Source organism: Talpa occidentalis, unplaced genomic scaffold (genome assembly GCF_014898055.3).
Source record: "Talpa occidentalis isolate TD23 unplaced genomic scaffold, MPIMG_talOcc4v2.1 talOcc4.3, whole genome shotgun sequence".
NCBI classification, from domain to species: domain Eukaryota; kingdom Metazoa; phylum Chordata; class Mammalia; order Eulipotyphla; family Talpidae; genus Talpa; species Talpa occidentalis.
In genome coordinates, this window is record NW_023603184.1 from 63,192,532 (window position 1) to 63,217,205 (window position 24,674).

Sequence of the window (24,674 nt, forward strand, 5' to 3'; positions counted from 1 at the left end):
AGTGGGGGAACTACAGAGAGTGACTCTGAGGTCAGTCAAGGGAAACCCCAGCCAGCAATGTGTTCCCTGTGAGCTTGGGGCCAAATCGAAGTAAGATGTGTTTGAGTTTTCTAAAATGAGGGTTTTGAAGAAGAGCAAGCTGGGAATAGGGCAGCAGAGCCTGGAGGTCAGTGGTCGGGCCTGGGTGGGGGTGACATGAAGGCCCACCAGAGGAAGCCACCTGTGTGGCAAGAAAAAGGAAAGACTAATGTGACTGCCTGCGGGGTGAAGGTGAGTGTGTGGGTCACACGCCCTGAGCCTCGGAGAGACCACTCCCTCCCTTCTGTTCTCTGGATCCGACCTACTGGCCCTGCAGAAGCCTGGGGTAGTAACAGCTGTCAGCCACACTTAGTCCACAGCCTCCTTTAGGCCTTGGGCTGAGGGCTGTGGTGGAAGGCCCGGTGTCGGGAAGAAACTCAGCATGGCAGATGCAAAGTCATGTGTTGAATCTCGCTTTTGTCAGCACACAGTGCTCTGTGCAGCCTTGTCTTGGTGGTCTCTGCCAATATGCATGGCCGGGCTTCTGCCTGCACCCGACTGCCGTGCCTTCCATGACTTCCAAATGTCTTTCTTCCTGTAAAATGCCCAATGTTTCTCTTTTGCAGCCGAGAGCAATGACGGCTACCACATCATCCTGAAATGTGGCCTCTGAGCAGAAGTAGAGGTGCAGCTGTTTTCAACTCTCAGCCCCACGGACCCCTTTGGATGTAGAGATTGCCCCACTGTAAGCTGCGACTTCACCCAGCAAGCTGAGGCTGGGAGGGACCTTGCCTGACCTGTGAAAGCTACAGACCAGCAACCAGCAGAAGCCCTCGGATGCACAGTCTCTGGAGCATAGAAAGCCAGTGACTCGTCTGTCCCTTCCTCTTGGCCTCCAGCTTTGAGCGGTCCCATGTTCTTCTCCCCAGCCCCGCCATTCTAAAGAGGCAAACATGGGAGGCAAAGATCTCTAAGCCCCCTCACACCCTTAATTGGCAACTAGTTCACTGGGTAACTGGGTGCCGCCGGTATTGGTTCCTTCCGACCGCTCCTACCACCGGAGAAGAGCCTGTCTCGCCCCAGCCTTCGCCTGCTCCGGGCGCGGGCTCTGTGAGCACACTACTGCCTGGAGGGGGGCAGTTGGCCCCGTCCTCCCGTCTTCATGTTGCTGCCCCCTCAGTGACCCTCTGCGCACCTGTCTTTCCCAGACTCGCACAGGTTGATGGGCGTGGCTTTACTCCGTGCCTTCTGCTTCTTTCGCTGTTACCCATTCCCTAGGGTCTGTGTGTGCAGAGCCCAGAGGTGGGCTCACATCTCTGTGCTGGAGGGACACACAGCACAGGGCCCGGCAGGGACAGCCGCACAGACCCAGTTCTCCCAGGCCCCCGGGCAGGAGAGGGGCTAGGAAGACTGTCTTCAGGCACATGCTCGTGAGTCTTAGAGGGATGGGAACAAAATGATTCCTCTTGAGTGCCTTTGGTATGTTTCCCCCCCACACACCCCAGTCACCTTGGGAAAGGAGAACTAAGAAATGGGTACCTTGTTGATCAGCTGATACCACTTCCTCTTGGAGGGCCTGCGCCAAGTCCTGCTTAGGTAATCACTATGAAACTTGCCAGGTTTCCCAGGAACATAGATTTCCTGTGAGGACCCCACCGCATTTACACGCTTATCTTTTTTCATTCATAGTGTGCGTGTGAAGGGCATGTCTGTGTGGCCACGTGGGGTCACCTTCCTTCCTGTTACCAGCTGGGGGTAGTTGGTAGGCTCCAGGGTCACTCCTGGTCTTGCCTGTTACCTTGCCAGTGATCCATCCGGGACCAGCAGGGATCGCTCAGCACTTTCTAATTTGGGTTCATTTTCCAAAGCATGGTGAAGTCATATGACCAAAGAGCAGGATTTCCTGGCTCCTGGAGTGGGGCTTTTGGGGAACATAGTGCTGGTGTCAAAGACCATCAGAACTGGGAGACCTTGTTTGATAGGCGGGGAAACTCAAGTCCAGAAGGCAAAACCAGCTGCCTGATGTCACACGGCGACAGGGTTGTGATGGAGACCTGTCACGTCAGCCAGGACACTGCGGAGAGGGCGGGCGCCTGTTGGTGATGGTGGTGGGAGACAGGTGTGGTGTTTTCACAGTGTAATCATAGGCTCTTAATATCTTCTCCTCTCTTGGAGGGTGGGGTGGAAGGGCGTGGGTGACAGCTATACTGAAATATAGTTCACATCCATACAGTTTACACATTTATAGTATATAATTCTATGGCTTTTGATAAACTCACAGAATCAGCAGTCAGTTTTAGAACATTTCTATCACCCTCCACAGAAACCCTGCACCCTTTAGCAATCACTTCCTACCTTCCTTTCTGCCTCCCTTAGTTCTAGGCAACCGTGAACCTACTTCCCATATAGATTTACCTATTCTGGACATTTCATTTATATGCAGTCATATAATGGTCTTTTGTGCTGGCTTCTTTCACTTTGCCTAATGTTTTCAAGGGCCATCCATGTTGAACATGGCAATCTTTTTTATAGCTGAATAGTATTCCATTGTATGGATAGGCCACATTTTGTATACCTACTTGTCAGTTGAAGGCTATTTGAATTGTTTCTACTTTTTGGTTATTATGAATAATGCTGCTATGAACATATTTGTACAAGTTTTTGTGTGCATATATGTTTTCATTTCTTTTGGGAATATGCATTGGAATGGAACTGCTGGGTCATATAATAATAACTCTGTTTAACATTTTGAGGAATTGCCAGATTATTTTCCAAAGCAGTTACACCATTTTACATTATTATCGGCAGCGTCAGAGGATTCCACTTCCTCGACATTCTCACTAACACTTGCTATTATCTGTCTTTTCCATTAGACCTTAGTGGGTGGGAAGTGGTGTCTCATTGTGGTTTGGATTTTCAATTCCTGATAGCTGATTGTGTTGAGCAGCTTTTCATGTGCCTGTTGTCCAGTGTCTTTGCTGTGGGTTCCGAATCCAGAGGTCTGGGCCTCATGGGCCAGGCAGTTCCTCCATCCCATGTGTTGTAGGTCTTCTCCATGGCAGCAGCAATTTAAAAAAAAAAAGTGATCCCCAGAGGACAAGAAGATATTGCCCCGTCCTCAGGCCACCTCTTGAACCAGAATCCCTAAGGCCATCATGCTTCTTTGTTGGGCAAGAGTTGCAAGGTTGTGATGAACCTTTTCCTGTTTACCAAGTTGCACCTTTATAATCAAGACATGAGGCTTTTGAGTGGGAGAGCAATAGGATCAGGTGATCAGATTGGGCTGGGGAGTTGGAAGTCTTGGCTTGGGGTCCTAAGCAAAGGTCAGGGAGTGCCCTGGTGACCTGCCCAGGCAGCCTGAGGCCCCTTGGATAAAGCTGTTAACCCAATGGGAGTTTCACTGGCTGCGGAGTGGAGCTGACCGAGCAGTGTGCCACATGTTTCCAGGTCCAGCGTGGCTTCAGGGGCTGGTCTGAGTAACTTAGGTCAGAAAATCATTAACAAGTTAGTGGGGGGAAAAAATGCAAAAGCCTATTTTGCAGTTGTCAGTAGAGCAGAGGGAGGAAGCCCTAGGGCATTTGAGAAGGTAGAAAAGCAGAGGATGGGGGTGGGAGCCTCCAGTGGCATTGATGATAAAAGGTTGATCCCCTGAGGTGCTGGAGATGTTGACAGGGACAAGAGTCACAGGTCCTAGGGCCCCAGACCAGTTCTTTTTTATTTTTTTTATTTTTTGAGACCAGACCAGTTCTTGACATGAGTCTCTGCCTCTGGGTCAGCCTCCTCTCCTCCCTTAAGATAAGGACACTGGGAGTGGCTCAATCCTGTGGTGAATCTGAGAGCTGAGGAGCCTTTGTCATTTTCCCCTCCATCAAAGTCTTCCCATGGACAGATCATGTGTGTGCACGTCTTGGTTGTACATAGATCCACTTATGCGTTCCGATCAGCCGGGATGCGCACTGCAAGACTGCGTGCATCTTGACACAGGCATAGACTCTTGGTCATGTCTTTAAGAAGCAAGTCTAGCTCGGAATAACTGGGCTGAATATTGCATTTGTATGTTTGCAGTGGCCACAGGGCATTCCCGGGTGACCTGAGGGTGGAAGCTCTGTTGTGTTGAGCAGCTCTGCAGCAGCGATGCTGCTTGGGGGTTAGTGTGTGCACAGGAGCCCCACCGCTCCTCGGTCTGGGATGTGCTCAGTCCATCTTGACTGATGTGGTCAAGCTGTTCCCTTAGGTGGCACTCCTAGTTCAGGCTCTATTGATGAAGCTATTTCGGGTAAAGGTGCTCTAGTTGGGGGGAACCTACAACTTAAGTAAGTCCAGCTCTTCCAGGGAGGGGCACCGGGCTGGCAGCTGACATCTGACAAGGACTAAAAGCAAGCCCATGGAGGTGTCCTCACACATGCACCTTGCATCCACTTTCTCCCCTCTAGTCACCACTCTGATTCTGTCAGTCAGTAGGAAATGTTTGCACACCAACTCTGGTTGCCAACCAAGCCCCTTCCCTTTGCCCTTTGGGAACAGAGCAGTGGGAGCTTCAGGCAGGGCCTGGCGTAGAGACATGAAGGTTCAGTGAAACCTGCTGGGACCTGGGGGCAGCGAGGATTCTGCTCAGGGCCCTTGGGCCTCCTTCCTGGGATCCACTCAGGGACGTTCCTAGAGCTCCTTCCTGCTTCTGCTAAACTGTCCAGACCTCTTTGCAAAGACTCCTGGGCTTTTCTCTCTCCCCTCCCCTGAGGGTGGGAAAGCAGACAGGTCTGAATGGTGTGTCAGTGGCCCAGGGCTGGACCGGGCATGACCTCGCCTTGCTCGCCCCCTCTCCAACTGCCATGTTAGGAACCTTCTGGGGCAGTGTCTCCATAGCTTTGAGGGGTGGATTAGCTTCTCTCCAGGGCAGCTGATGGGATGGAGGGGACTGACTGGCTTGCCATCTGGGCAAGCAAACTAGTCGCCTTGCAAAGGGGCAGTGTGGGCAGCCATTCTCAGGCCCCACATCCCGAGGAGCCTTGTGGGTGAGCTTAGCTGCAGAGAGCCAGAAGGTGACAGGGAGCCCTTTTAGCAGAACCAACCCCACTTGATCACTTTTTATTGCCCCCCTGACGGGTCTACACCCACTCATCAGGGTCCAGACTGCAGCTACTGTCCCAGCTTACTCCAGCTCTGTGGTCTTCTTCGTGATAGGGAACATTACCTTGAGCCCAATTAACTGTTGTCCCACCCCCCAAATTTTTCTCAATAGTAGACCTGTCTTACAAAGAAATATATTCAATTATTATCAACAAAAAAGTTACAGAAGTTACTCTTATGCTGATAATAGTTTGCCTCTTTACCCTGAAAGCCTCAAGTGTCTGCTTTCCAGCCCTTTGTAGATAACGTTTGCTATCCGCTGAGCTAGATCTCCGCCATCTCTAGCCCTACTAGATTATTTTGAGGAAGATCCCAGACAATAAGGATTTCTTTAAATAATAAAAGCATTTTGTCTTGAGCTTTGGAGCAGGAGAAGCCTTCTGCTTAGCAGTCCATGAGTCTCCCCTGCCTGTTCGTCTTGCTCTCATTTGTCTGGAGGGACCTTCTCCAGCCCCAGCCCCTGTGGGTGACCGGCAGAGCTGATCTTTCCCCCCCTCTTCCTGCCTGCCTTCCATCCCTAGAGACAGGAGGGCCTTTGGGCTGGACCTTGCTCAGGGAGCCGCATGTGGGGAGGTTCTGTGCTGGTGTTAATGGGTCACTGAGTTGTGCTGGATCGTGGCCTTCTTTCTGACCTGGGTGACCGCGACTTTTTGCCGTCCCCAGACATGCCGCCTGACCTTCACCTCTTACTGGCACCTTGAGAACCTGGGATCTCTTGGCTCCTCTAGGGTTCTAAAATTCCTTCCCTCGTTCCTGCTGCTTTTCCTCCTGCGAAGGGAAAGGCTGGTGCTGCCTCAAGCTCGTGATTGGGAGCTCCAGCCTTCCCTGATGGTGTCACAGGCTCGAGTTGAGTTGCTGGGTCTGCCCTGGGGAGAAGCTGGCTACCTCCGATGCCCTCCCCCTTGTTGAGGTCCAACTTGCAGCTGGGTGGTCCCACCCTCTGTTAGTTGGGTCGACCTTTTGGGGCCCTTGCTCCTTCCCTCCTGTGCAGGTGGCTGGGCGCCGCAGCCAGTCCTCCATTAGAGACGTCCGTCGGAATCAGCAGCGGCAGAACTGACTGGCCCTGCTGCTCGGGCCTTCCTCAGTGCTTTTGCCATTGTCACATCTGATCCCCCACCCTGCTCTGGGTGTCCCCCAGCCCGGTTTTCCAGGTAAGGAAATCAAGCCTGAGAAGTTAGATCTGTCCATCCCACACCCTCCCAGATACGTGGGGGCGGTCCTTCATGCTCAACTCCACTTTTCACCCTGAGACTCCGGTCACTGGGCTTAGTGCACCCCGGGAGCAGGGGGACATCTGTGGAGCTTGGTTGTTAAAAGACAGAAAAGGGTTGTTTTGTATGTCACTCCCCCCAGCCTCCCCCTTGCTGGGTAAAAACTTGGTTACTGTTTCCTCTAATGTCATGTATTTAAAGTGATTTCTTTCTTAAAATACGACTTCCCCACCTATCTCCAGATTGGGTGACTTTTCTAGAGGTGGTGGGAGTATCTTTTGGGGGTATAGCCCTTGCGTGGGTCAAGTGGGCACGATAGGTCACGGGAAGGTGGGCGTCAAGACAAGTTGTCACACTGCCACGTTGTTTTTGTACCTGAAATAAAGCATATTTTGCACTTGTTACTGTACCGTTGTGCAGACGAGCAATCTGTATGTGGGATCTGTGTTTGGGTCAGAATGCAAATAAAAATCATTTGTAAGAAACCCCTGTGCCTCAGGTCTTTCTCTTTTTCAAATTGTGAGAAGCATATGACATGAAATTTAGCATCTTAATCACTCGTAAGTGTACAGTTCGGGGGCATCAACTATTGAATACATTTGTGTTATGCCACCAACATCCACCTCCAGTATCACTCATCTCTCCCAGCTGAAACTGCACCCGTTAGATTTGTAATATCCCAGCTTCTGCCTTCTACTTTGTCTTTGAATTTGAATTTAACTCATCCACGTACCTTGTAAGTGGAATCATACAGTATTTTACCTTTCGGGACTGGCCTGTTTCGCTTTTAGCATAATGTCCTCAAGATGCATCCAGTATTGTAGCATATGACAGAATTTCCTGTTTAAGGCAGAATAACACTCCACCGTCTACTCCATTGTGTTTATGTCTACTCCATTGTGTTTATCCGCGGACACTGGGTTGCTCCCTCCCTTCTGGCGCTGTGAATAATGCCACTGTACGCAGGGCTGTGCAGGTACATTTGCATCTGCCCTCACTTCTCCGTGCTTGGAGGTGGGATTGCTGGAGCGCAGGGCAACACTGTTCTCCCATTGGCTGCACCGTCTTGCATTTTCACCAGCTCTGTACACGGTTTGGGGTTCTCCACATCCTCACCAACACGGTTCTCCTTTTTGGATAGTAGCCTTCTTCTTGGGAGGTCTTGGGACATCAGTGCTTATCAGTGGCTGGGCTGTGCTGAACACTGGTGTGCACACCTGCTGTGCCACCACTCGAGACCCTTGTCACCAGCTAGGGCCAAGGTTGCAGCCTTGTGAGGCATTCACCAGCCTTCCTAAACGAGCTTGGCATTTTCCTACCCAGACCATACATCTTCCAAGCTCTTCTGTTCTTAGGGTTCCATTCTAACCAAATGAGGATGCTCTGCACCCAGGGCTGTGACCTCCTCCTCTGGAGCCCCCTCCCCACTGCACTCTCAGCATGCCTGTGCCTGAGTTTCAGAGGAAGCTTCTTAGCCTGTCTGATGGTCAGTCTTTTCATCTGTGAAACAGGGCTTGCAGGCTCATGAGGCTTACCTGGGATCTTGCGTGTGAGGCAGCACAGGGCTGGGTACTGGAGGGGATGCCCAGTGAAACCAGGAGTGATTCTGAGATGGGAAGCAAAGGAGAGTGGGGCCATGTATGGGCAGGTCAGATGAAGTGGTGAGTCTGAGTTTTCCACATGACCTGATACACCCACCTAGTAATGGGTTTCACAGAACAATACTCCAACTATTCCATTTCATGTTTTCAGCAGGACCTGATCTTCCAAGTTGAGTTACTGGCCCTCTGGTAGGCTGTGCCCTGCACTTTGACAATCTGGACTCAGGGCCTTGCAGGTCTTGGGGGTGGGGGTTCTGGTGTGTGTTCTCAGTGCAGTGCATGGGATTGGCTCCAGAGCTCAGTACTGAGCTAGGGAGCTTGTCAAGGCCTCCAAGCCATCAGGGGTCAGGCCTGGGAGTCATCTCACATCTCTCTGTCTTTCTGGCGTAGCTGCTGGCTGCCCAATGTATATTGTGGCCACTGCCCCAACAGGGACCTCAGATGTGAATAGAAAGACCGTGAAGCCTGAAGCTGTGTACCCCGAGTCCTTTCAGCCCACCCTGGGTAGGCCCTCCTGCCAGTGGGGTCTAGAGTGTCGGGGGGGCTGCAGAGGCTGCCCTTTCCCATCAACCATGGAGGGAACTGGGCAAGTGGCGCAGCTAAGTCACAGCTCGTGGCCCAGAGGCCTTCCATGGGCAGGGGCAGAGCCACACTGCAAGGCAGCCTATTTCCAGCACGTTCCCTCAGCCATGACATGGGCAAGAAGCCTTTAGGATGAATTCCACGTGATTCCTAGTTTCAGTCAGCAGGGTGAGATGTGTTCTTTAAATGGCATCAGAATACTGGAAGGCTTGTTCCTCAGACGGCGGGGCTCCCTGCCCGGAGCTTCTGACTCAGTAGTTCTGAGCTGGGGCCTGAGAGTTTGCCTTTTTTTCTAAAAAGCCCCCAGGAGATGCTGATGCAGCTGCTGGAGGGAGCACACTAGGAGAACCCCTGGAGTAGTGCTTAACAGTGCCTTGGGGCAAACCTGCTTCCAGCTTCCTGATCTTGGGCATGGTGACTTAACTCTCCCAGACTCACTCTCCTCGTCCGCAAAACGGGAATACTGCTTATGCCTGCTAGGTAGGGCTGTGCTGTGGGCTAAAGGGGTTAATTTACTTAAGAGTCATGTCCTAGAACAGCAGAGTCAACAACAGGGTGGGCGCCACCTAGAGGCTCCATTCAGCGGGGAGAGGGGCTGAGAATGTGCATTTCTAACTGGTTCCCAGTCGGAGCTCTTTGCTGGAGGGGAGAGGACAGTACACTTTGAGAACCTTTGGCCTGGAGGCACTGGCTGTTTTTCTTAAAGAAGCCTCTGGGAGTTTCAGACCTCAGTGGGAGCTGGAAGTTCGGTCCTTTGGAAAATGTTAGGATTAAGTCGACTCCAAGGTCACCCAGAACCTGAGGAAGGGGTTGGGGATGGGGTTGTCTCCTGTGGGATTCCCATCCTTACTTTAGGGGAAGGTGATTTCAGTTGTGAAATCTGTTGACAGGGGCCCCTGAGGGTCCTAAAGTCCTTCTGGATGCAGGTGTGGAGGCCACCAGCTCTCCACCCCACTGTCTGCCCTGTGCCATGCCCTGCGCCATGAGCCATCCTGGGCTGCTGTGGATCCCATGTGACTGGCACAGGCAGTCCACACAGATGACTAGAAAGTCACCAGTGGGGAGCGCCCACTGTCTGGGCCTCGGCCCAGGAGGCTCCAGATTCCACTGGGTGTATGTTAGACAGTGTGGGCCTTACAGGGCTGATTCATGAGGACAAAACTCCCAGGAACCTGAGGGAATCAGCTGGGGTGAGGGAAAAAGCTACTGGAGGAAAGGGATGTGGGCACATTCTCCCAGGTGAGTGCAGTGACTGAGCAGAACTGGTTTTCCTTCTCACCCTTCCCTGGCTAGAGTATTTTACCCTTTCCAAAGCATCCAGTCTTCTGTCTTCGCCTGGTCCTTGCAGTGGGAAGGGCAGGCCCTGGGGCTTCCGTGCTCAGCTTGGAGAGGGTCTGAAGAGCCAGCACTAGAAAACCCTTGCCCCTGTCCCCAGATGAACATGCTTTCTAGGGAAGGCCGCACCCTGCGGCCCCTGGGCTTTACTCCGGGAAAAAGCATGATGGCCAGGAGCTCCCAGAGCTTGGTGGGGTTGATTATTAACCTGCCTTGATTGTGTTGGATCAATATTTAAACTCAATTACAAGGGAAAGGGGTTATCTGGAGAGAGCTTATCTGGCAGGAGCAGCTATTGGGATATCTGGTGATCTGGGGCCTGAGATGGAGTGAAGGTAGGGGCAGGCCCCAAATAAGTACAGAGAGGAGAAAGGCAGATGAGGGAAGGAAACCAGCCAATTTCCTTCCTTCCTTCCTTCCTTCCTTCCTTCCTTCCTTCCTTCCTTCCTTCCTTCCTTCCTTCCTTCCTTCCTTCCTTCCTTCCTTCCTTCCTCCCTCCCTCCCCACTCCCTCCCTCCCTGCTTTCCACAATCCTTCCATTCCCTTTGTGGACCCAGCTCTTTCCTGGCATCAACAAGTCACAGAGGTTGAGAGCCCCTGCTCTTCCTTAGAACCCCCGGGCTCCTGGCATAGGCAGAAGTGTCGGTTTGTCTGTCTGCCTCTCTCTCTTACTAGGCGGTGCTCTCAGAGGAAGGCGCTTGGCTGCTTGATCAGGCCACTCTGGAGTCCAGCGCAGGCTGACAGGGAGACTCTGTCCAGAAATGTGTGCTGCATGGGCCAGGACTGGCTGGTGTGCCCCATGGGACACCCACTCATTTTTTGCTGAGAGCACAGAGAACAGAGCTATATAGTAGCAGGTGACAGGAAATTTGGGTGGGAGAGAAGGGGTTTGAGGCACCTCCCAAGCATGGGACAGAAGGCCATGGGGTGGGTCAGCATGGATTGGCCTTCCCCACCAGGTGCTTGCCATGTCCAGAACCTGACAGCCTTCTGGGGGCTCCAGAACACCCCACTGTGAGAGCCGACTTGTTTGTTGTTTTGAACACTCCTTATCTGCCTAAAAGCAGAGCCTCCCAAAAGAATTCAAATGTCCTGAATCTCCTTCCGGGAAGTGTCGCAACCAGGACTGACTCCTATCTCCAGAGGGAAGCTGAGGAGCCGCCCAGGGATAAAGCAGGTAACAGACATAGTCGCAGAACTGCTATCTTTCCATCTCTTCTCCTAGGGGTCTGTTTATCTTTCCTAAGAGTCATGGGTGCCCTCTCCCCGCCCTCTACTAAGGTGGTCTCGAAGGCCCACATTCTAGCTGCCTACTTGACTCATGTTTCTCTGTGAACCCTGCCTACGAATGTGAATAAAAGTCTGGCTTTTCTCTTGCTAATTTATTTTCTATCAGTTTAATTCTCAGGTCCCCAATCACTGAACTTAAGCGTATAGAGAGTTTTTCCTCCCTGACCCTTTGTGCTCTCAGCACATTTTGAGGCTGGTGTGAGTTTCCACGTTGCCCGTGAGGAGACAGACTCGACTCGGAGACGCGCAGCTTCTCACTGCGAGGAGCTTGGCTTCTGACAGGATGTTCTCTATGGCTCCAGGAGGGGGTGGTGGGACTTGTTCGAAGGGAGCAAGTGAAGGCTGGGCCAGGTACTGCTCTGAGCTGGAAAGAAGGGTCAGGATGGTCAAGACAGGTTGGGCGATGCCTTTCCTTCTGTGGTCCTGCCTCTCCATCTTTGCACATTCGAGCTGAGCCCTTGGGGCCATGCAAAGGGGTGAGCCAGGACCACCTCCTCCTATCCAACATGGTACCAGAGCCCCCAACTCTCACTTGCCTTCCTGGGACAGAGAAGGCGGTGGTGGTTGAGAGGGGCAGGAGGTGCAGTCAGGGGTCAGGAGGTCTTTGACTCAAAGCCCAGTCCTAGCCAAGGCATCCTGGGGCCCCATTCAATTACGGTCACTGAGTGGGCATCTCCCCTAGAGTTGCAAACGTCCCTCCGCTGCCCCTGGGAACGTGCACCCCTGGAAAGGCAGCCACTCCCCAGGTTCCCTCTTGTGAAGCTCTTCCTTGGGTTCCTGTGAGGCTTTCCCAGTGTTCATCTCAGCACCTTTTCCCCAGGACACCTTCTGTGAAACCCCCTGAGCCCCAGAGACCCCATCTTTGGCTGACCCAGTGTGAAGTCAGTACAGTGTTCTCCCAAGCAATAGAAGCTGCAGGGGCTTTGAGTGGGGCTGTTGGAAGTCTGTCTCAGGCACCCCTGGGTGGGCCTGGCTCTGCTTGTCATACAGCTGTGCCTCTGGCAGACCATAGATGCTGGCCTGCTGCAGATGTGTCTCCTTTGGGCTGGAGGAACACCCCAGTCACGTGGGAGCTGAAGAGTGTGTGCCCCATATTAACACCCGGGGCCCCGGAGCCCGGTCAAGTTTTTGAAGGCTCCAGTCTGACCCTGAACCTCCCTGAGCACCCCTAACAGGAGAGGCCTCTGAGTTCTGAGAGTAGTCTGACTCTAGGAAGAGGGTAAGGTGTTCTGGGTACCATTTTGTTGTTGGTGGTGACCCAAGAGTCAATGGGCCTATAGACCATCTCAACTGTCTGGAAAGTATTTTAAAGGTAGTATTGAAAAGAATACTCCAAGAATAAAAGACAACAGCACTACCATATTAATTATTAAAAAATAAATCAGTTGAAAATATCCTCAGAAAAATTAAAATCATCTTATATTATGGTCATGTTAGGTAAGTAAAACTAGGCCCTCATAATAGATCAAAAATAATAACAAAAAAAAATAAAGAAAAATTGGGTTGATCTTCTAGGTCAATTTTTTTTTTAAGTAAGAGTGGTTCTGAGCCTGCAGAGCACTGGGTGGGGGTGTAGTAAGGTGATTGACTGGCCCGCCTACCCCCCCAACTTTCATCCTGGGTAGGAGCTGAGAAAGTGACAGTACCCCCCACTCCTCTATCTAGATTCCTTTAGGGCCAGGACTGGCCTCCCCACCCCAAGAGTGTGAGCCTGTGCCTTTAAGACAAATAAAAGGGCATTGTTGTTGGAAAGACAAATCAGCCTGCAGGTTTCCAGTGCCCCATCACGCATGTTTGTGTACAAAACACTGGCTGCTGGGGGTGGCAGGGGCCCTGCGGGGTGCACAGAGGTCCCCTGGGAGCAGCCTGAGCTCCTGGCCTGTTTTGGTCCTGCATGTCTCTGGCACAGAATATAGAAGAGAAGGGGCGGGAGGACCCCAAAGAGTACCCCAAGGAGAGTCAACAATGCTGTTTCATTTAGGAGATAGCAGTGTATCTCACTCTAAGAACTCCTCTGAGAAAACAGAATTTGGGGTGGCTGGGGGCCATGGACTCATAACAGGGGCTCTGAGGACACTCCCAGGGCTGTGTGAAGCAGGATGTGGAAAATAGAGCAGGTCTAAACTCTCTTGTCACTGCTGCTACTGCTCGGGAATGTGAGGCCCACGGCATGGAAGGAACACTCCGAGGTCCTCGGGAACTTGTGACCCATCCAGGTGGAGCAGGAACCCAGGGGCCTATGTCCTCAGGGACCTGCCCTGAGGCTCAGGCCCTCCCCTCACCAGCTATGCCAGAAGTGTGCTTGGGACTAGGTAGTTCCTGGGACGGAGTGGCCACTGAGGGGGCTGCCCTGGCACGGGGGGGTGGCCTTGGACCCAGAGAGCTGGGGCGAGGTGCAGAGAGCTGCATCAGGGTGAAGTTGGTAAAGGAGGGCCCAGTGACCAGGCCCTGCAAGAGTGTGAGGCTGACATCACGAACAGTGACTGCCTGCCTCGGAGGGGGCCAGCTGCCACCTTTCCTCTGTCAGGGGACAGTGAGGGGAGACAAGAGTGTTGGGGCTGAGGAATCCGCTGCAGACACTTGTTGCCGCAGGCTTGGTTCCGCCACACCCTGTGACTCAGGGCTGTTGTCTTGTTCTCCCAGGAAGAACCTCAGGCTTCAAAAAGTTGACTCTCTTGTGGTAAGCTACTGGGTCAGAAACTGGGGGGAGGCTTAAAATGTGGGGTTTCTAGCTGTCCAGTCAGGGATCCCACCTTTTCACACTCTCTCCCTTTGGGGATACCACCTGTGCTCAAGACAGTGCTTGGGGAGCTGCATGCTGACCAGTACGTAATTTGGGTACAAACTGCTGCCAACATGGGCTTAGATTTTAGGGCCCAGGGGCCAAGGGGCTCGCTTCAGTTTAAAGAAAACAACTCAAGCTCACCTCTCCAGTTTGACCCCTTTGCGGTCCAACAGAGACATAGGGCAAGAGTGACATTTGGGAACGCGGGTGCAAATTCCATTTCTTTAAGTCATGGGGACTTAGTGGGACTTGCACCCTGAATGAAATTGCAGATTAGACAATACAGGTATAAAGTGTCCATGTGTAAACAAGCACGTTGCATTTCATTTCATTCACTTATTTTTGTCACTGTCATTTGTATTTTAAAATTGATTTCTACCTGGCCAGGATTCTCAATCCCTTGACTTCAAAATGGGTATCCTAGCTGGGACAGACTCAGGGGCTAAGGTTAGGCTAGGGAACAGGGACACAGCTATCTCCCCAGGTGCCAAATTGGCTTCCAAATCAGGAGGTGACTTGTTCTTGGCAGGGCAACATGGTGAGGAAGAGAGGCCGCCCAGGGTAACCCAGACTCAAGGGCCCTGTCCCCAATCCCACCAGCCAGGCTCTGCCCACAGTTCTGGTTGCCGGAATTTTCCAGAGATGTCACCTTCAGTCTGCTCTTTTCTCTGACACTGGTGCATGTTCCTACAGGAAGAATATCCCTCTAGGGTGGGTCTATATGGCAGAATGGTCACAGCACAAAGGTTTCTTGTAACATCTTGAGTAGACAGCCTTGCTCTGGGCTAATGGAATCCAGGGGACAAAGGCAACATCTCGAGGCCCAGTGAGGCTCTTGCTGGCACAGGACTTGAGACAGCAGCTGGGTGCAGGGCTTCCCCTACCCAGGCAGCAGGCACTTTCTTCCTGTTTCCTTCAAGCACCGGGGGAACAGGCTGGAGGCAGAGAGCGCTTTTGCAGAGGGTGGCCTGTGAGGCGGCATTTCACATACACCATCACACCGTCAAAGAAGCGTCCCTCTTACAAGGGTCCTTCTTACCAGCAGTTGTCTTATAAACAACATGTCATACAGAACATTGTGTTGGGGATTTTAATGACTTTAGGAAGTGGTATTTGCCATGAACCTGCATTTACCCAAACATCCTTAGTTCTTAAGACCGTCCTGCAAGGTGAATGTTGTTATCACCATCTTTCAGAGGAGAAAACCAAGTCTCAGAGCACAAGTATCATGTTCAAAATTACACAGTTAAAAAGTGGTTAGAACCTGGATTCCAACTCAGTTCTGGAAGTCTTCAGGTGAATGGCACTTTCCCAGGCCAGATCAGTACACAAGAAAGAGGTCCTCCACTGTTTGTCCCTACGTGCATGGGTGGGATGGCCAGGTGTGGTGGGCTGGAGACTAGAAGCCAGCCAGTGGACCCCAGAGGCTGCGGGTATCCAGTGTTCAGGATGGAAACATCAGCACATGACCCTGTCACCCGGGAGTCTCAGGGTGGCAGAGAGTGGAAGAAACCAGAAAGAAGGCACATTGCACAACTTCAAGTTCGATAAGGCAGGCACACCTAAGCAGAGTTTGGGGATGCTTAGGTGGTTAAGTTGTATAGAAGGCAGGGAAATGATCCTCATAGTGCCAGGCTAGCGGTCAACTTTTCCAGGCAGGGCAGGGCAGTGCAAGAGGATTCAAGGCTGGGGGTGGCTCTAGGAGGCTCCAAAGCTTCATGACCCTCCCTGTGGGGTGACTTAATGGGTGCTGGCTTTGTGATAAATCATTGAGCTGTGTGTCTGTTTTGTGCCCTTTTCTGCATGCACCTTGCACTTCACAATAAAGCAGGTTTAAAAAAGAGAAACACTCAGCAAATGGAACGGCTCATTCTGCACAAGAGGGACCTGCCCCTGAAGTGCTATGGGCTGGAGTGGGCAGTTTCTGTGGACCCGGGGAAGGTTCTGTTGTCTTCTTTATTTTACACACTTGCCTTTCTTCCATAAACTGGAGTTGGCAAGTGCATGTTTTTGGTTCCTAGTGCTGGATGGACAGAAGATGCATCCCCTGCAGGCACCCCCACCCCTTGGGACAAGCCACCCCACATCCCAGCAATCATGCTAGGCAAAGGCCAGTGTGGTTTTTCATTGTGCTTCCCATCAAAGCCGCTGTGGATGAGAGCTCTGAAAGAGCTGCATAGTGGGGGGAGCAGAAATGGCCCTTGGTGTCCTTGGCTACCTGCTGGCACCAGGTTTCTGCCTGCTCGGAAGCCCGCCCTTGGGAACAAGTGTCAGCTGCCTACCACCAGGCATTTCAGCTCACACCTGGCCAGCTGGTGCAGGGGAGGACTTGGGCACATCGGCCCCTGACCTCTCCTCTGGGCCTTGGCTTCTGAGTTCATAGAATAAAGATGATCAGAACCTATCACCTAGGAGGGTGGCCTGGTTTCAGTGAGATGGCATGGGGAATGAGTGCATGCTTGCCTGGAGAGGGTCCAGTTTTGTGGCTTCCTTATGAAGGAGTGCCTTCCCTTCCTGGAGGTCTAGAAAGTGTCTTAACTCCACACTGGTCGTGCTGCTGTCTGGCTTGACAATCTTCAGTCCTCTACTGCTGCAGGGAGCCCTTCTTATCTCTAAACACAGATGGGGTGAGACACCCCTCATTCAGCAACCACAGCTCCAGGGCTTTTCCCAGCAATGGTGCTTAACTGTTCTCCCACTAGGCCCATAGCTCCTGGAGAGCACAGGAACTTATTACGTTCAGTTCCTCATTCCAGGTGCCCTAGCCCAGCCCAGGTCTGGCACACAGCAGGAGAAAGATCCATGGATTTCAATAGGGGCCCTGGCGACCTAGTAGCCCCAGTGAGTTAAAGGCAGCTGACCAGTTGTCTAGAGCAATTCCTAACCAGTGTCATTGGTTCTGCAAATTAGAAACAACTCACTTCAAATAGTGGCCATTTGCTGAGGTCAAACATGCTACAAGTCAGGTGCTAGTTTAAATGTACCAGTGGGACTCACCGTTTAAAGAAAGCTGAGTGGCAACATTCAAAAAAGATAAACACATGCAATTTGCAGCAACATGGATGGAGCTGGAAGGGCTCATGCTCAGCAAAATAAGCCAGAAAGAAAAAGAAAAACACCGGACGGTCTCACTCATAGCAGGAATCTAGAAAACCTAAATAAGGGACCAGGAAAAAGAGTAACTATAAGAAAGAAAATATCAAAATCAACAACTATGAACCAAAGACACTCTATGGGGGAGTGGGGGACAGGGAAAGGAGGGATTGGGGTCAAAATAAGGGGGTTGTAGTTGTATGGGGAATATAAAAATAAAATTTAAATAAAAAATTTTTTAAAAATTAAAAAAATTAAATTCATAAGGAAAAAAAATAAGGAAAGCTGAGTGGCATAAGAATAGACACATAGATCAATAGAACAGAAAGGAGAGCCCAGGAATAAGCCCACATATATATGGTCAATTAATCTATGAAAAAGGAACCAAGCATATACAATGGGGAAAGAACAGTCTTTTCAATAAATGATGTTGGGAAAACTGGACAGTCACACACAGAAGAATAAAATTGGACCACCTTCTTACACTGGACACAGAAATTAACTCAAAATGGACTAACAACTTGAATGTAAACCTCAAACCATACGACTCCTAGAGAAAAACATAAGCAGCAAACTCCTTGATATTGGTCTTGGTGATGATATTTTGAATCTGACACCAAAAACAAAATAACAAAGACCAAAAATAAATAGAATTACATCAAACTAAAAAGCTTCTGCACGGCAAAGCAAATCATCAACAAAAGGCAACCTGCATTGGAAAGGTAGGAAGAAATGTGAGAAAACATTTGCAAATCTTATATCTGATAAAAGGCTAATACCCAAAATATATATATATAAAAGTTATACGTCTCAATCAAAAAAGTCCAATAAAAAAGTGGGTAAAGGTGCTGAATAGATGATTTTCTGAAGAAGATGTACAGATGTCCAACCAGCACTTGAAAAGGTGTTCAGCATCACTAATCACCAGGGAAATGCAAATCCAAATCACCATTTACAGTCCCTCGTATCTGTTAGAGTGGCTTTATCAAAAAGACAAGGGATAACAAGTGTTGGTGAGGATATATCAAAATAAATCCTGGAGGAAAGGGAACTCTCGTGTGCTGTTGGGGAGAATGTAAATTGGTGCAAATAGTGTGGAGATTCCTCAGAAAAATTCAAAAGCAAACAATCATATGATCCAACAATTCCACATCTGAGTGTTTATCCAAAGGAAAAGAAAACACTGACTTGAAGAGATGTCTGCACCTCATGCTCGCTGCTTTATTTATCAAGACAGGGAAACAACGCAAGTGTCCGTGGATGAATGGATACAGAAAATGGGATATGTGTGTGTTTCTGTGTGTAATGAAATAGTAGTCAATCATACAAGGAGGGATTTCTCGCTGTTTGTGACAACATGAAACTTGAGGGAATTATGCTAAGTGAAGTAGAGAAAGAAAAATACTGTATGGTCTTGCTTGTAGGTGGGATTAAACAACAACAACAACAAAAACAAGCTCACAGATACAGAAAACAGTTTCATGGCTGCCAGACGCAAGAGGGGGACATGGACAAAATAGACAAAAGAACAAAAGGTACACCCAGTTATAAAATAAAAAAGCTCTGGGATGTCATGTCCAGCATGGTTAAAATACTGTGTTGTATATTTGAAAGTTGCTAAAAGAGTAGATTTTTTAAAGGTTTATTTTTATTTATATATGTATACAAGAAGTGGGGTGTAGGCCAGAGGTGCAGGGGGTGAGAGGATTCAACAGAGATAGAGTGGGGAGCAGAATAGGCAGATCTACTGAAATACACTGCTGAGGGGAGCAGCAGGCGAGACAAGAGAGGTCTGCTGCACCATGTGGGTTAGATCCCTGGCCTGGGATTGAAGGCGTGCCACAGTGGCTGGTGATAGCTTGATAGCCCTAAGACTCTAACCCCTGCACCACCAGGGAGGCTCTAAGAGAGTAGATCTTAAAAGGTCTCATCACAAGAAAAAAAATGTAACTATATGACGATGGGTGTTTATTAGACTTGTTGTGATGAGCGTTATACAGTGTCTACAAATATTGAATCACATTGTACACCTAAAACTAACGTATAGTACATGTCAATAATATCTCAATAAATAAAAAGATGGGAGGACTGTTCTGGATTAAAATAGACTAGAAGAACATTTTTTGAAAAGTCAATGATGAATTAGTTTTTTAGAGGAATAAATGATTGTTTTGTAATGCACAAAGCTTACTTAATATTTTTTCTGATATAAATTCAGATTTGAGACTTTGGGGAGACCAGGGACCTCAAGTTTCTCAAGAAGCAGACTGTGAATAGGAATCCTCTTGAGGTCAACAGTGGAAAGGGAGGTAGGGGAGGAAGCAGGAGAGGGAAGACTGAGATGTAGTTTGGGGAGTGCTGGGGGTCCAAGAGGTGGCCCGGACCTTATATGCCCTGCCAGTCAGTCACTGGGTGCCTGTCACTCTGGAAGAATCTGGCAATCCTTGCAGGGACTGCAGAGGCCGACTGCCGCCATGCACACCCTACATGCAGCCTTTCGGGAGTAAGTCTTTCATCCCAGGAGGGAAATTGGGGTGCTCATCAGTACCCACCATACTCCATCGCATGAAACTTTAAAAGAAGAAATAAGGGCCGGCAGCCCATGAGGCCTGGCGCACCATCGTCTCTGCAAACCCTCACCATTGCCTTCACAGGGCGCGTCTTATTACTCTGGTTTCCAGATGAGAAAACAGAGGGGAGAGAAGGTAAGTTATCAGGAGTATCAGACCTTCAATCCCCACCTCCTGTGGCCTGGGTCCCTGCCAAGCACCCCAGTGCTCTCCATGCTGCCCCTACCTTGTGGGGACTCAGCTAAGGGCCGCAGAGTCAGCCCTCTGCCCTTTACCCAAAGCTGCCCCTTCTCTGGAGCCGAAAGGGTGAATCAGACCAGGGGGAGGAAGCTCCTGTGACTTCCCTTCAGAGATGGGACCCAGGTGCCCCTAAAAGGAGGCAGGGGATTCACCCGGGGCAGCCTGGGATTCTGCTAGAGGTCATTATTTCACTGCTCAATCTCTTGGGGCTGGACTGGCACCTTCTGTGGCTCCTGGAATCTCACTAAACAAGTCATTTTCTCTGCCACTAGGGCATGCAGAGCTTTTCTCCAGAGACACCCTTCATTGGGCAATTCTTCTGCAGGGACCTCGCTCCTCTTCTGCACCATCTGTCCACATCCTCCTCCTCCTTCAAGGCTGTTGTTGATAGCTGCAGTCCAGCACCACTTCTTAAACATTGCACCCTGTCTTAGGCGGCTTGCAAAGTGCTTTAATGGCAAGAATCAGAGATGCATTTAGAGGGGCTCAAAATGTGGGCACCTTAACCCTGCAGAGCCTATTACTAGTCAGGAGAGGGACAGATGGGGCCCTGCATGCAGGTGGCATCCTGGACCAGAAGCACAGTGCCCGGACACACTGCTCTGTCTTCATGTGGCTGATAATGTGGGAGAACTTGAGCTTGGAGCTGGGGACAAGCCGAGGTTCAAAAATTGGCCTCCTGGCCTCTTTCCCACAGCTTCTTCTACCTCCCAAATTGGACCACGTCTCCCCTGGGCATGGTGGGCACCATGCCCAGGGCACACAAATTAGAAGAAAAAAAATGAACATGATAGGGGCCTTCCTGGTGGCGCAGGCTGTTAAGCGCCATGCTGTGAAGCTGTCTGCAGCCTCTGCAGCGCCGGTTCTATCCTGGCCGGCCGGCAAGAGTCCCACATGGCTGGACTGACCTCTCCTGTCTCGCCCGCTGCTCCCCTCAGCAGTGTATTTCATCAGTCTGCCTGTTCTGTTCCCCGCTCTGTTTCTGGTGAATCTTCTCACCCTCCCGTGCATCTGGCCTGTACCCGGGTTCTTGTATAAATAAATAAATCTTAAAAAAAAATGAACAGGATAATAAAATAATATATACTCATTTTCACACCAAAGTAGCCGTAATGCATACTTAACATTTTTTTTTTTTAATGGAGGAAGAGGTCCATAAAGACAAAGGTACCTGGGGTCCCTAAGAGTTGTGACGTGGCCCTGGGGCGCTGCAGTCACCTCCCACGTCTCCTTGCCGCCACGCTGGCCCTGCCCCCGCCTCCCACTGCAGTCTACTCTCCACCGAGCAGCCAGAAGGATCCTCTGGACAATGTCGGTCTGATCATGTTCCTGAGACCCTCCTGGGACTCCCAATCTCCCTCTTGAAGAGCCTCCTTCCTCCCTCCTCTTCACCTGCCCCAGCCACCTAGCTTCCGGCTGCTTCTGGAATGCTCTGTTTGTGACCTGCTTTAGGTCCTTTGCACTCTGCCTGGGAGTCTCCTCCCGTTCCCCCTTCAGCTCCCCCAGGCAGGGAAGATGGGGACAGCTCTCTGGCGGGTCTGGAGCAGAGTTATCACTTCAGGCAGGAACTTACTCCCTTCCGCATTGTATCGTCCCCCTGCTTATTCTGCTTCATAATATACCAAAGAGGACCAGATAGTTCTAGATCCCTCAGGTATGTGGGGCTGACCGTCTCTGCAGCAAGATGGCAGCTCCATGGGGGGTGGACTTCGTCTCCCTCATTGCTGTGCCTTTTGTACCGGGGCGGAGCCCACACAAGGAGGTGCTCAGAGAAGATCGAGGACCCAGTGCAAGAGGATCTTTCCAAGTGTTCTGCCCTCTGCTTCTCCACCTGTCAGCTTCTGCATCACCTATGTCCACTGCAACTCCACCTTACACAGACCCTGACAGCCCAGGCCTGACATCTTTACTCCCAGCCCCCACAAACAGACCTTTGGTCCCTAGTCTTCAGTTGCCCGGCCTTTCCTCTCTGCTTGTTTCCTCCCTCCTCCCTGCAGGAACGTTGGGCTCTCAGCTCTGCAGATCCTGGCCTCAGGCTCAAGGGGGCAAGTGGCCAGGGGGTCTGGGGTGGGGGCTTCAGGACAATGGTCCTGGCCAAGGTGAGAACCAGGGCCCCGTGGGGCCTTCACGCTGCTTGCAGGCTAGTGATTCTCGTCTGTCTCTTCCCGTTCCTCTGGGAGCTGCTGAAGACAGGGCTTCTCATCTCGCTGTAGTGTTTCCACGGCCCTGAGCCCAGAGCTGGAGACATGCACAGCGTTTGAATATGGATCTGAATTCGACACTGTCCTGGTTCCAGGCATGCGCTGTCGAACGTGGGAAGCAGCCCTTTAAAATGAAGGAAGACCCGGGACATGGAGAGGCTGGGGGTGGCGGGCGGGCCTGGTTGGAGTCTGGAAGGGCCCCACACCCGGTCTTGAGGTTAGGGGTACTTTTTGGAGAAGAGGCTTGGGGGGAGTAGGTTTGGAAACTTATTTTCCCCTCAATTTTTTGCAATTCTTAAATGATTTCAAATTATTTAAAATGGTTGCAAAAACAGTACAAAGTATTTCCAATCTCTTTCACTCAGATTCCTTAAAATGTTACCATTTTATCACAATTGGCTGTCTCTCTCCCTCCCCCCATATCTGTCATCTATCTACCTATTAACTGGTATAAATTTATCTAACAGTGAATTAATTTTTTTTCCAGAGGAAGTAGCAGAAATGACGTTCTTTACCTCTAAATACTGCAGCCCAATATTTCTTGAAAGTAAGGTCATTCCTGGTCAGCACCAGGTGATCGACCTTAGGAAGGTGTGGGGGTTGTAGAGGCCGTCCTGGGTTGGGGGCTGGTTGGGGTGTGTGGAAGTCTATGCAGCACTTCCATGCTGAGCCCTGCAGGTCAGGAGAGCAGACTGCAGAGCAGGCAAGGCTGTGGGGCCAGCTGAAGCTTGCACTTGACCCAGAAAGTGATGGGGGCAGAGTGCAGACTGGCAGGCTGGGCTGCAGGCTTCAGTGTGCACTTTAGCCCATTTCTCTTGAGTCCTGCTTGAGGCTGGACCTGGAGCCGATGAGCCCAGGAAGCCGAGGGCCTTCAGGCTGCAGGAGAAGAACCAAATTGCCCTTTCAGTAAAAGTTCAGTAGGAACAGAATGTACTCAAGGAGCCTAAGGAACAGGGAGTGGAGCAGCAGAGAAGGAATGGAAATAAGTGAATGAGAGTGCCTGGCATGAGTCGGGCCTGTTTTGTGTCCTGGTGAGTCATTGCTCTTTGCAGAGGGCTCGCTCCTTCCCTGTTCACCTTCCTGCTGCTTTCCTGCTGCAACTGCCAATGCTGTCCCCCTCTCTGCCTGTGATGTTCCCAGGTTGGGCACTTGCAGTGATTCGGAACTGGGTTTGAATCCCACCATGGCTGCTGTGTGAGCTTGGGCACATTGCTTGACCTCTCTGAACTCAGTTTCATTTCTCTAGAGTGAGACTGGCCGTGCACACATTGCGGACCGTGAGGAGAGTTCTCCAGGACAGTAGGTGTTCTGCACAAAGCCAGCTCCTCTGAGAGCTCAGCTCATTGGTTGTATGAGTCTCTTTGCTGGTGAGGCCGGACAGCAACCAGGTGCTTTTCTTCCTTAGCTGTCAGGTGGGCCCTTGCTTGGCACTGAGAGCCTTGAGAATAAGCCCAGATCAGACAAACATGAACAGGTGTGTGACACAGAGTCACGGCTGAAAGAGGCTTGTGGGAGTCATGGGGGAGATAAACCTAGATAGTGCCTGGCGTGTGGCAGATCTTTGGGAAGTATAGCTGTCATACATGAGGCCTTTAAACCATCCACAGCACGTAGCATCTGTTCCAAGATAGGTAATTGGGTCACCAAGTTCAAGCGTGGAAATTGATGGGCATCCATGTAGACTTGGTCCCAGCCAGCCTCCCTCCCCAAGTGTGTGGCCATTGGGCGGAGAAGATCCCTGCACGTGGAATTGCTGAGGGTAAGGAGGGGAGAGGTGAGAGCAGCAGCTAGGGAGTCCAGTTGGGGTGCTGAAGGGACTCGTAGACAGGGCTGCTGAGGCCCATCATGCAGGCCCTGGCATCCAGGTGAAAGGAGTCTGCCTCAGCCCTCAATCCTGCCAGGGCTTTCTCTGCCTCTCTGCCCTCCAGGGTAACCTGACACCTGGCCAACCTCCTGTGGGCCTGCACATCACCTGCCTCTCTTGGCTGCTCCAGGAGGTTTGAAGGTATTGCAAATTGCTGTAGCATGTTCTGGAGCCAAACCATGTCCCTGGCCCATGGCCCAACCCCCAGGGCTTGGCATCAGCTGCGTTGTCCCTGGAAGACACGATGCCTTTGAGGGTTTGGGTTTGGAGGGCTAGGTCAGCAGCATCTCCACCTGGCTGGCAGTGGGTAAGGCTGAGTCCAGGTGGTCAGAAGACACTGGGCTGCTCACACGCAGGCCCGGCCATCCAGAGGTGCTTCTGTGATGAGTGGGGTAGAGGGTAGGAGCATGTGCTCTGCAGCCAGACAGCCTGGGCGCCGCTTACTAGCTGCATGACCCCTGACAACAGATCTGCACCGTCTGTCTGTTTCCTCGTCTGTGAAGGGGGTGGTAATAGTCCTTATCTCTGCCGTGAAGGTGAAATGAGCTAAAACAGATAAACTGGTGCAGCTTGAATACCTGAGTGCTGACAAACAGGAGCCATGAGGATGAGGAGCAGAACACCCTCAGATCCCTTCCTAGGGATGGAATGAGGTCAAGCCTCCCTCCCTGACCCTGCAGCCCATTGAGATCCAGGCCCATCCACGTCTAACCTCTTTTCTCCCTCTGCTGCTGTCGCACACCGCCTGTGCCTCCCG

General features: G+C 51.1%; 1 protein-coding gene across 2 annotated transcripts in view; it reads left to right on the forward strand.

Annotated features, from left to right (window-relative positions):
* The window catches only part of TFCP2L1 (transcription factor CP2 like 1), a 60,198-nt gene extending 53,367 nt beyond the window's left edge, over nt 1–6,831 (forward strand). For both annotated transcript variants that reach the window (XM_037523215.2, XM_037523216.2), the window contains one exon: nt 645–6,831. In XM_037523215.2, coding sequence (XP_037379112.1) covers nt 645–691 — 47 coding nt within the window. In that variant the 3' untranslated portion in view covers nt 692–6,831. The remainder of the gene's footprint in view (nt 1–644) is intronic.
* The last annotated feature ends 17,843 nt before the right edge of the window (nt 6,832–24,674 follow it).